The following is a 12,670-nucleotide window of genomic DNA, read 5'->3' as shown; positions in this document are numbered from 1 at the left end:
TTTTGCATGCAATTTTCATGCATTTTGCATTTTGTGTGTTGTTGTTCCCCCCCCCCCCCCTTTAAAAACACTGTATTTAGCTGGTTGATTAGGAGCGGGCAGGGAAGCCAGCCACCACGTCCTTAACAACCGATGAGTAATCATCTGTCAGCGGGGTTGCTCGCTGACAGCTGAATGTAAAAACAAGAAAAGAAATGGTGGAGAAAAAACGGTGAAGGGTCCCCCCTCAGATCCATACCAGGTGCTTTGGCTTTGGTATACATTTGAAGGGAAACCCCATGCCAAATAATTTTAAAAAATGGCGGGAGGTCACCCCCAAATCCATAGCAGACCTTTATCTGAGTATGCAGCCTGGAAGGTCAGGAATGGGAGGGGATGAGCGAGAGCCCCCCTCCCCTTCTAAACCATACCAGGTCGCATGCCATAAAAATACAAAAAATAATGTCCCCCGATGTAGATCTATTGTCAATTATCATCTCTTTCCTTGGAAAAAGAACCTCCCACAGTACACATAAACACTGGTTAGGCACCCAGTTAACCCTTTGATAACCCCTTCCCAGCCATTAGTACAGTGACAGTGCATATTTTTTTTAGCACTGATCGCTGTAATAGTGTCACTGGTCCCAAAAAGTGTCAAAAGTGTCAGTTTATGTCAGAACGTCCACCGTAATATGACAGTCCTGCTATAACTCGATAACTCGCTGATTCCTGCCATTACTAGGAAAACATTAAAAAATATAAATACATAAAAATATGCCGATTGGGATTTTTTTTTACTAAAATATATAGCAGAACATATATTGGTCCAAATTCATGAAGACATTCGATTTTTTTATTGGATATGTTTTATAGCAAAAAATGTTGGTATTTTTTTTGTTTATAGTGCAAAAAAATAAAAAAAACGATGAGGTAATTAAATATCACCAAAAGAAAGCAGAAAGAAAATTGGCCTGGTCATGAAGGGGGGTAAATCTCCCAGAGGTCAAGTGGCTAAACAACTTATAGTTCAAAAAGTCATAACCCTGTTAGTGTTTCTTATAGTTTATTTCTGTTATTATTTCTGTTTATTTTAGCTGTACACCTGGATCAGAGCATGAACCAAGTTGTACTGTGGATGAAAAGAAAACCATTTCCAGCAACAGTTTCTGTGGAATGATTACTGATAAGAATGGTCCATTTAAAGACTGCCATGGGGTTATAAACCCACTGATCTATTTCAACAACTGTGTCTATGACTTGTGTGAACTGAACCTGGATCCATTTGCCTTGTGTGATAGTATTCAGTCTTATGCACAGTCTTGCCAGTCTCGTGGAGCAACAATAGGTCCCTGGAGGAATGACTTTTTCTGCTGTAAGTACCTAAGAGTGTAAATGAAACAGGTAATCGATACTGCTCCTAATATCTCTGACCTCCTCCTGCATTTATATATATACTACACACTGACCTATCTTAGCAATATTTCACATTTTTTCTAAACTTGCTTTCAGGAACGGTGGTAATAGGGTTTATCCATTATGTTCAGGGCATTTTATTTTAAGGCAATGCAGCAACCCACCAAAAAACAGTAGTAATTATTTTAATTGATTTGCCTAATGATCATTTGCATTTTTAACCCTTCTGTGTTCCATACCAGATAAGCACATTACTTGTTTGGGCCCAAGTATACCCCACGTTATTCCTTGAAACATACATTTTTTTGTTTGTTTTTTTTTTTAAACTTTAAAAGCTGATTTTATGTGCTTACAAAATAGCATTAATTTTAAAAAATCAAATATGAAAATAGTAGTATCTATATGATTAATAAACGTATACTGTATGTCTACAATACAGTGAATGTGCACGCTTTTAAGGTGGTAAGCAATTTTTTTTATATAATTTTATTGCATATAATGTTTGTTTTAAATCAGTGTTATGTTTCTTAAAAAAAAAAAAAAAAATTACTCTTTGTTTATTCACTTTTTTATTTTTTACACAGCTCTGAAGTGTTCACCAAACAGCCATTATGAGCAATGTGGAACAGCCTGCCCACCAACTTGTGTCAATCCAGGAGCACTATTAAATTGCAATCTCCCCTGTACAGAATCCTGTGTCTGTGATCCTGGCTATGTCCTGTATGATAAGAGATGTGTCCCTAGGCGTCAATGTGAATGCTGGGATAATGACAAGTACTATCCTGTAGGCACAGAGTTCTGGACTGATGACACCTGCTCCGAAAAATGCACATGTCCCTCTGCTGGAGGCAGTTTAGTTTGTACCTCTGCTTCATGCCCACCTGGAAAATACTGCGGTATAACAAATGGAGTTCCTGGCTGTTTTGATCTCGCATTTGGTAACTGTGTAACATGGGGCGATCCTCACTATGTCACCTTTGATAAGGAAGTTCATGATTTTATGGGAATATGCACATATACTCTTTCCAAGCTTTGTATTAATGGCACATCTCTGCCATATTTTAACATTGAAGCAAAAAATGAGCATCGTTATGGGAACCCAACTGTATCATATATACAGAAAGTTATGGTGGATGTCTATAATCATAAAATAACAATTGTTAAAGCCGAGCTTAGTCGAGTTTTGGTAAGTTTTTGAAACATTTAGACATCTCTTTCATAAAGTTGAAATCACATTTAGTTGCTTTAACTAAACATTGATGTTTATTATTGGTTTACAGGTGGATGGTATCTGGATAAATCTTCCAGTATTCTTGGTCAATGGATCTCTGACTGTGAAGCAAAGTGGTCGATATGTTATTCTGGAGACTGACTTCCATCTCACTGTGTCTTATGACACTGACCATACAGTGGATGTAAAGATCCCAACTACATATTTCAGTCAAATATGTGGAATGTGCGGCAACTTCAATGGAGTCCGGCAGGATGACTTTTTGATGCCCAACGGGCAGCTAGCTCACAACTCTAATCAGCTGGGAGATAGTTGGAAAGTGGAATATGATGATTCATTATGTAACTCAATTGTTCCTACGCCTCCACCACCATGTCCACAAGAGACAGAAGAACTCTATTCAAACAATCAGTTCTGTGGTTTGTTAACCAGTAAATATGGTCCTTTCAAGGCTTGTCACTCAGTAATCAACCCAAATCGCTTTTTTGATGGCTGTGTGTTCGATCTGTGTGCTCTTGGTACTGGCAGGTTATGTAAAGCATGTGAAGCTTATGCTGATACCTGTCAAAGGGCAGGAGTTAAACTTTCTTGGAGAAACTCTACTTTCTGTCGTAAGTACTTTTTGTTCCATAGCATCAAACCTTGTTTAAATAATTATATATAGATCTATTGAGCATTTATTGTCTTGGATGAGCAATAAATTCCAAAGCTGGATGTATTTTTTATTCCATTAATTTGTTATTGAAATAGAAAGAATCTCTGCTTTATTGTAGGTTATACTTATGAATATTTGTAAGTCATTGCCTAGTGTTTTAGGCTGGCCACACAGGGAGTCAATTTCTTTTGCTCGATTCCCCGATCAACACAGTGTTGATGTGGGAATTCTTCCTGCTTTGCCATGTCTTCTCGTAGGGTGGGGGGACGGCGGTGGAAGCCACCCCTGCCATGAGAAGACAGTGATTATTGCTAGCAGCTATAGCAGACCCGGGATGCTGGTCGTACCCAAGTTGATTAATCAATACATTACAGCCTGCCCATACATGTACCATGTATGGCCTGCCTAAGTCTGGCCATACAAAATGTGGTTGCAGAAAAGAAATTTGCTTAAATCTCCCATCAACACAGACAGTGTTGAGGCAGGAATACCTCCTGCCGAGCCATCCCCCAACTTCCCCTGCTCCCCCAGCGGGAGAAGACAGGGATTATTGATAGTGGCTATACCAGCTGCTTACATTAATTGCAAGTTTAATCCTGCAGGTTGGTTGTAACCAAGTTTATTGATCAATAAACTTGGTACATTCAGCCTGCCTATACATGGCTTGAATCTTGGCTGGCTCATGCTGAACCGGTCGAGATTCGTACCGTCTATGGCCGACATTAGTTTCTTACACCATGGGAGACATAAATTAATAGAATGTGTTATTGATATTGGAATAATGTGTGGGCTTATATGTTGTAGTTTTGGGGCATGAGTTAGATTATAATGTGATATCATAAATGATCAACAAAGCCATGCATATATGTAGATAATATAAATGGAAAAAAAATATTTCTTCTACCTCATGCTAAGTTAGAAATGTTACACCAGGAGTAGGAGATGCTGATCTCATGATTCTTTAATGCAGTTTTTGAAATTAGAATGATGCATTAATTTGCCTTTTATTTAAACTTTGTAGTAGATGGAATACACTAATAAAGTATTAATATTACAGTTTTATTTTTTTATTTATTTCTACTCAGCTCTCTCATGTCCTGGCAACAGTCACTATAATCCATGTGCCAGTGCTTGCCCCACTACATGCCTGGAACAGAGTATACCAAGCAACTGTAATAAGCCTTGTACCGATGCTTGTGAATGTGATAATGGCTTTGTGTTCAGTGGACACAATTGCATTCCCATTAGTGAATGTGGGTGCTTTTTCGATGGCAAATACTATCAGGTCAGCACTTTGGTCTTCCATAATTGCATTATCTTTGTGACAATCTTTGAAAATGATTTCCTGAGCTGTCTTCTATCATATACACCAACACCTCAGTCATTGCATAAAATAAAATTCAGTTTAGGCTGCAGTACTCACCTCTAGGACAGAGCTGTGGACTGCAGTAATCTTATTTCATGACTAGATGTCCTCATTCTTCCAGATTTAATGATACCCAGTATCACTCAACCCAGTAGAGTAAAGAGTCTTCTGTAAATGTAGATAGCAGTGGTCTTACTCCCTAAATGAGCATCGCCAAGATGCCTGCCATGTACCTGGTCAGGGAGCCTGAGATGACAAGGGTGGTCTTTCCTACTACCTCAATCCAAACACTCCTAGATAGGGAGACAGGAAGTGTGGTAGTGTTGTTGTCTTGGAATTTTGAGATTACAATCATTTTATGGCTTAAAGTAATGAGTAGCTGTAGGACAGTGGTGAGTGAGGTCAAGATACAAGCCAAGGCCAGCAAAATGTGGACAGTGCAGTGCCTAGTCAGCAGTCTGAGACAAGGTCAGAAACAGGTTGAATCAGCAACTTGCAGACAGAAAAGTTGCAAAGAAATTTCAAGAAGAAGCCTGATCATTATCGGGAATCAACAGGATGCAGGTATCACAGGTCACAGAGGTGGAAGTGCTGCAGAACACTTTTAAAGTGGTTGTAAAGGCTAAAAGTTTTTTTCTACCTTCAAGCATTTTGTCTCCCTCTAATACCTATCGATCCAGCGATGTGCATGACCCGAGGCTATCCCGGGTCTCTCCCTCCTGATTGGCTGAGATGCAGGAGCCATTGGCTCTTGCTGCTGTCAATCACAACCAGTCTTATGGCTGCAGAGAGCTGACTCAGGAGCGAGCATGCATGAGTGCCCCCACAGCAAGTGGCTTGCTATGGGGGCACTCAACAAGTGGGAGGGGCTCAGAAGGCCGATGAGGGACCCAAGAAGAGGAGGATCGGGGCTGCTCTGTGCAAAACTGCTGCACAGAGCAGGTAAGTATAACTTGTTTATCATTTTTTTTTATTAAAAATGTTCCTTTACAATCACTTTAAGCACTGAGGCCTGGCAGGGCTCAGCCTGAATAGCCTACTTGGTATCACCATGAGCAATGAGCATGCATGTCCATGCTGTGTGGGAAAACACATGCACATGGGCAGAGGTATGTGACCACAAACTTGCTCATGTGCTGAAGTACGATTCTGGCTGTACATGTACCTTCCTGACATTCACTGCATTCGGTATGTAATGGCGCAGAGAGCTGTACTGCATCATTGTGGACAGAAATTGCTATATGAACAAAATATTTGTTCAGTTTAAAAAAATTACATAAAAACTGCTCGAGGGATATTTGGCTGAGGAGGGAGGGGGTTCTGGGAGGCAGGTGGCTGAGCCCAGAGTTGGGACAATCCCAACAAAATTGGGATTTCCTGGCACTGTCTGTCCTGCTCTGCCATTGTTTGCACCAACCAGTAAATCAGAAAAAAGGATTTTTGCAGAAGCAAAATCCCCCCCCCCCACACACACACACACACCCACCTAGTATAGAAGATAACTTCAAGAACAGAAAGTGTATGGGCAGCATTGGAATCATAATAAACGTGGATGCAGCTAATTTTGTTGGCAAAACACCAGCAGGTTGACATTATCAATTGGATAATTTATACCTTATATAAATATATTATATAAATATATTATCTGTGCAGTCACGCAGCTGTAACATTATAATAGGGGTTCATTGAGGGTATTATTCAGTCATCTTTTCCTTACAGCTTCCAATTCTGTCACCAATATTACATAAAATCAAATGCTTGGATGAGGTTAATGCCATTTATTGGATCATCTTTTAGGAAATATAGTGCTTCTGCATTACAGAAGCAATAATTTTTGCCAACAGAGATTTCCCAACTTACTGGAGAATTTCAATACAACCTCTCCAATATCTCCCTCTTTTTATAAAGAAGACTGTAATTATTTTTTTATAGTAATTGCCAAGTGGTTTTGTATATATCAGTATTCTAGCACTATGTGAAGTGTCTTCTCCTAATTCTCAAAATTGCAGAAAGATGAGACGTTCTGGCAAGGGCATTGTGAAAGTTACTGTACATGTGAAGAAAACAACCAAGTGAACTGTAAACAGCAGACCTGTGCACCTAATGAAGTTTGTCAAACCCAAAGTGGAATTAAGACCTGTGTACTAACAGCTACAAGCAGCACTATACCTACTACAACCACAACTATCACAACCACTGCTACTCCTCCATCCACCGTGCCAGGTTTGAGATTTGTTAACAGATGTACTACATAAAGGTTTATGCTCTAAATAGGGTAATATTATTCACTCTATAGGTCAAAGAAGGTGAATACAATACACATGCCATCACTACTCATCAGTCATCAATGCTACATACTGCTCAGATATAAGAAGATATTCCCATTGCACACCAGAATACAACCCACAAATATGTGATGTGCTGAAATTTCCAGCAGATGGCACCATGGCAATTCAGAAGAAAATATGTCATCAGCACACCTTCATTTGCTTCAAATGAAATCAGTTTTTTTTAGTGTGTAGTCAGTTTGTAAAAAATAAAAACAAAAAACAAAAAAAAAAAAACGTTTATTTTACATGCTCATCATAACATAGAAAAGGTGGATTTTGTTTCAAGAAGACTAAATGTGCTGGAGACATAATTTCATCTGTACTGCAGTATATGGGGTTCATCAGAGCATTATTAGGACCGACCTTCATGCAACTTGCAGATCTTGCTTGAATAAACAATCGGTGTGGGAGTAATTAATAAGGAATATTTTATTAGCAGTAGCCTATTCCTAATGAACATCAACTATGTGAATGATCCAGAAGGCTGACTGAGAGTGGTCTGGTGTTACAAAAGTCAAATATATTAAAATAAAAAAAAAAAACTCTGGTTGCAATACTCACCTCATCTCCAAAGCTGTCACCCACAATCCTTTCTGACATTAAATGTCCTCATTCAATGTAGAAGAGGAGAACATATGGGTGCAGGGCACCAATTGACTTTTAAGGGTCCTTTCACAATGAGCGTTCCATTTGTTTCATAAGTTCAGTCACATTTTTTCAAAGGCTCCTTTCACACTGGCTTTCAGATCAGGTCCGCCTGTCAGTTTCTCAGGCGGACTTGATTGGATGCTCCATGCACCCCTATGGGGCAGCGGATGTCAGTGGTCACATGTCCCCTGACACCTGCTGCTATCCGATCCAATCCTGTCAGTGAAATCCAGATTGATAGTAACCCTATTTTCCATCCGTTCGGAGGATTGGATCAGATGAAATCGGATAGGTGGTCCGTTTTCATGCGATCTCCTCATAGAGGAGAGCAGGAGAGCACAGTGAGTGGAGACGAACGTGTCATCCTCCTGCTCAGCGAGAATCAGCAGATCCATCTCCCATTGAGTCCGCCGGGGGGGAAAGCCTGTGTAAAAGAACTCAAAGAAAAAACAGATCAGTTTAAAAATTTTCATCAGTTTCATATCATTTTTTTTTTTTACATCCTCTAGCAATGCAAAAAACGGATACAACTGTTTAAATCAGTTTTTTGTCCATTCCGTTTTTTTAACAGAAGAAAAATAGGGCTTTGATCTGTTCCAAAAAATGAATTTTGACGAAAGTGGATGTATAAATGGATGATCATCAGTTTACATCAGTTTTCCCATAGAGATACATTGATATCTGTTTTTCATCCGTCAACGGATGGATGAAAAACGGCCAAACAGAACGCCCGTGTGAAAGGGGCCTTAGAGTATGTCATCTAGAAATTTTCATTGTTTGTGGCTCTGGCATGAGAAAAACATTGGGCTGCCATTGCTGGCCATCTTTAAAAAAAAAAAAAAAAAAGTTGCCTAGTTGTGTTGGTTGTAATACTTTTAAGTCAAAGAACCAGAATATGCATGCTGCAATTGAATGTGTCAGAATTCCTTATTTCTATTTGTGATCTGGGTCAGGCACTCAGAAAGTAGCCTCTACAGACACTCTAACCTCTACAACTACCACATCAGCTACTCCAACCTCTACTATGACCACTGTATCCACTTCAACCTCTTCTGTTACTAGCCTACCCTCTTCTTCCTCTACCACATGGATGGGCACTGATAGGTCGCACTGAAGGTCACTGATATGCTGCACTGATGGGCACCTATAAGTTGCACTGATGAGCACCGGTGAGGCTGCACTGATTAGGCTGCACTGATAAGCCAGCACTGATATGCACTGATAGGTGGCACTGATAAGTAACACTGAAGGTCAATGTTATGCTGCACTGATGGTCACTGATATGCTGCACTGACAGTCACTAATAATAATAAGGGCACTGATAATCAGTGTAAATGTCCCCTGCCGCTGGGTACCCAGTTATTGGCTTTCCTTTCCTCTCACTGTGATAGTGCTGAGGAAAGGAAATGCTGATATTCAGCATTTGTTTACATGGGATCAGCTGTGATTGGACACAGCTGATCACATGGTAAAGGGCCGCTGTGATTGGCCTTCTACCTTAAACTTTAATTAGCTGTGTCCAAAGGACATAGCAATTACAGAGTGCACCTGATGCATTCCAAAGGGGGTGCACGGGGGGGGGGGGGGGGGCGGCGGGGTTCTGGGAGAACATCAATAGATGCCCTCCCAAAATTGGACGACCGTGCTGTAGCCATCTTTCGGCCATAGCCGGTTGGTAAGTTGGAGGGAGATGCAGACAGGTGACCAAAGCCCTGGCTCCAGGACACAATTTCTAGTCCTCATTGTGACTTGGGGCCTGGGATTTGTCGAGCCCTGTCTACCACAGTGGCGGAACTACCAGGGTCGCAGAAGTCGCACTTGTGACTGGACCCTGGAGTTCCGCCACTGTGGGGGGGCCCAGGCAGTGTTGCCAGCCTCCCATTATGTTACTGACAGTTCGATAGGATAGGAGAATCAGTCTGTACAATTAGGGGCCAGTGGCTGCAACTGAGCAGAGTGTCTCTGACACCTCGTCTCACGCAGCCCAGCGAGTTCACTCCCCCCTCCCAGCAACTGACAGGAGAGGAGAGAAGCGTACAGCTCCTCCTTCCCCCCTCCCACCCTTGTTCCTCCTGTGTCTGCCTGGGCCCGACCACTCTCCTATCTCAGCGTATGTCTGTGGAGGACAGAGAGGGGGATGTGGGCGGGAAATATGAAGAACAGCAGGCAGCAGATACACATTCCAAGCTACATGAATGATACCTGAGCCATCAGCTTTCAGCCTCACCACCAGCCCTTGAATGAGTGAGCACTGCATTACACATAACTGGACTGTCCCTATCTCCCTCCCTTGTCTCCCCAATCTGTCTCCTCCCCCACCCTTTGTTCTTCCAAGTTCCATTGAGCACTTATGCAACCTATACATTGACTGCTTTTTTATGCGCTTGATCATTACGCTGAAAAAAAAAAAAAAATATATATATATATATATATATATATATATATAAATCCCATTTCTCCATCTACATCCCAGGTGGATGGGGGAATCCTTCTACTGTGGATCAGGGTTGCTGTCCAGCCAGCTATGGACAGCGCTGATCTCAGTCTTCATGGCAGCAGCAGCAGTGCATTAGGACCCAGTACTGGTTCCATTATGGGGCTGATGGGCGCAAGCGCAGGAAGGCCAGTACAAATAGTTGTAGACAGCAGAGCCTCCTGCAGGTCACTGACTAGCAGTAGCACTACGTAGCCTTCTCTGACATGCTGATCGGGATGTGATCCAGGTGATGCTCTCAGGCAGAGCTAATATTAAATATTATAGTGGTTTTATTGATCAGAGCCCCCACCTTATTGGCATGGACTCCACCTGGCTGCTGAACATATGTTTGATATATATGTGATTGCACTCTTGATACCTATAAATACTGTGTTTATTAGATCCTACTGGGAGCATCACCTGGATCACACTCCGATCGGCATGCAGCGAAGGCTGCAGAAAGCTATGCAGCGTTACCGCTGCTAGGTGACTGGCAGGGGGCTCAGCTGTCTACAACCAATAGTGCCAGTCCTCACACACATGTAACCATATTGTAACCAGCACTGGGTCCTAATAGACTGTCACTGCTGCCATGGGGACAGAGATGGCAGACCAGTACTGTCAATAGGAGGGGCATGACATCAAGAGGAGGTTGGGGACTCCCACAGTGGCAGAACGCCAGGGCCCGGTCACAAGTGTGATCTTTGCAACCCTGGTAGTTCTTACACTGCGCTGGACCCTTATATGGTGCGTTGGTCCCTGGTGTGCTGGTGACATATCTGCCACCGTGGGGTGGGCCCAAGATGGTAGGAAGGAGGCCCACTGCAGAACACATGAAAGGGTCCTGCTGCAGGACCATAATTAAGGGCCCTGCAACAGGAGTAAAGGGCCCTGGGTTCAGTAAGGAGGGCCATGGGACAAGAGAAAAGGGCCCCGGGACCAATGATTTGAAAGGGGGGCAAGGTTTCTTGCACCAGGGCCCTGAAGGTTCTAGTTAAGCCTCTGGTCTACCATATCTATTATCTACCATCATCACCAACTTCTTCATCCCTTGTCACCATAACCATACTTTATCCTGCCTCAAGCACCACTGCATCCACAATAACATCATCACTCTCCACTACACACCCAACAACATCTTCTACAGTATTGAGTCCTCATACACCTTAAACAAGTAAATGTCCTAAAATATCTTTGATTTATCTGATGTTTTCTTCTTCTGAGATCTTTGAGTACATTTTGCACCCTGTCATAAAACATAGTGTCATTGTGCTTTACAATATTAGTAGCTATACAGTTGTGTAAAGTCTATGTTCCTCGTTGCTTTATTAGGGTATCTACAGTACCAAAGAGGGATTCAAGTTGAATCTGTTAATATGAATTGTTCCAACACAATTTGACCTTTGCAACTACAATATTACTATTGCTTTAAAACATTTCTGCTTTTAATTACATTTTGTAATTGATTATACTACTGCTGCAACTAACAAAAAGCCAATTCCTTCAACTACACCAGGGGAATCATGATTGTTTTATTTATTTTGTGAACAGCATATTTATAATCTTTCTACTTCAGTTCATTCAGATTCATGTACTTAAAACAATATTTTGAAACAGCAAAAATTATGTAATATTTACATATTTATAAGTGCCACTTTAAATACATTTGCTTAATACTTAATACTTAAGAATAATTGCTGATTCATCACTCCTTGTCTGCATGTGTATATATTTGATCTGCAGAGATATTTAGTAGTTTTGAGAACTTTGTATCCACATATTTACAGTCATCAAATAAATTAGCAATGCATTTGTGTCTAGATTCACATAGATAATATCTATAATATATATATATATGTCATAACAGTAGTTATAAATGCTTATATCTATTTTTTTATCACCCTATAAAAGGTTTATGCCTTTTAGACTGTTCTTTTGATGTGAGCTTCTGCAACTGGAAGCAGTCATTGGCTGATAACGTGGACTGGATACAATGGACAGGCTCAACACCTTCTTCTTTTACTGGACCTTCATATGACCACACAACAGGGTGTAAGTAACTACTTCACTATTTTCACTCATACTACTGTCATTTTTTACTTAATAATGTTTAATGTGTCTTACAATAAAATAAAAATGTTGCATAACAAGGTATCACAACAATGAATTATAGAATTATAAAATAATGATTGATTTTTCAGATGGGCACTACCTCTATATTGATGGACGATTTTCACAAGAGGGAGACTTTGCAAGACTGGAGAGTCCTACCAATTGTTTTGGTGGAACGCATTGCTTGCAATTCTGGTATCACATGTTTGGAACTGCACAGTCCATGATGTTGAGGGTGGCAGTACTAAGAGAGAAAGGCTTGGAATATGTTGCCACTATAGAAGGAAATCATGGGGACATGTGGCATGTAGTGAAAATTCTTCTGCCTGACAGTGAAATTATCCAGGTGAGTTATTAAGCATATAGCACTTTGTTTTAACCACTTTAAAATTTTGACTACTGAGGGTGGCAGTACTAAGAGAGAAAGGCTTGGAATATGTTTCCACTATAGAAGGAAATC

General features: G+C 41.0%; 1 protein-coding gene across 1 annotated transcript in view; it reads left to right on the top strand.

Annotated features, from left to right (window-relative positions):
• Window positions 1-12,568, top strand: part of LOC309550483 (IgGFc-binding protein-like) — a gene marked incomplete at both ends in the record, with an annotated part of 68,806 nt that extends 56,238 nt beyond the window's left edge. The window contains 7 exons of the mRNA XM_082250852.1: window positions 1,074-1,351; window positions 1,977-2,578; window positions 2,673-3,234; window positions 4,364-4,563; window positions 6,654-6,867; window positions 12,025-12,150; window positions 12,300-12,568. Coding sequence (XP_082106978.1) covers window positions 1,074-1,351; window positions 1,977-2,578; window positions 2,673-3,234; window positions 4,364-4,563; window positions 6,654-6,867; window positions 12,025-12,150; window positions 12,300-12,568 — 2,251 coding nt within the window. The remainder of the gene's footprint in view (window positions 1-1,073; window positions 1,352-1,976; window positions 2,579-2,672; window positions 3,235-4,363; window positions 4,564-6,653; window positions 6,868-12,024; window positions 12,151-12,299) is intronic.
• Window positions 12,569-12,670: the final 102 nt, after the last annotated feature.

The sequence above is a fragment of the Pelophylax lessonae genome (genome assembly GCF_965119305.1).
Source record: "Pelophylax lessonae genome assembly, chromosome: 3".
Taxonomy (NCBI): Eukaryota; Metazoa; Chordata; class Amphibia; order Anura; family Ranidae; genus Pelophylax; species Pelophylax lessonae.
The sequence above is the reverse complement of the archived record's forward strand: the minus strand, read 5'-3'. Positions and strand labels throughout refer to the sequence as shown.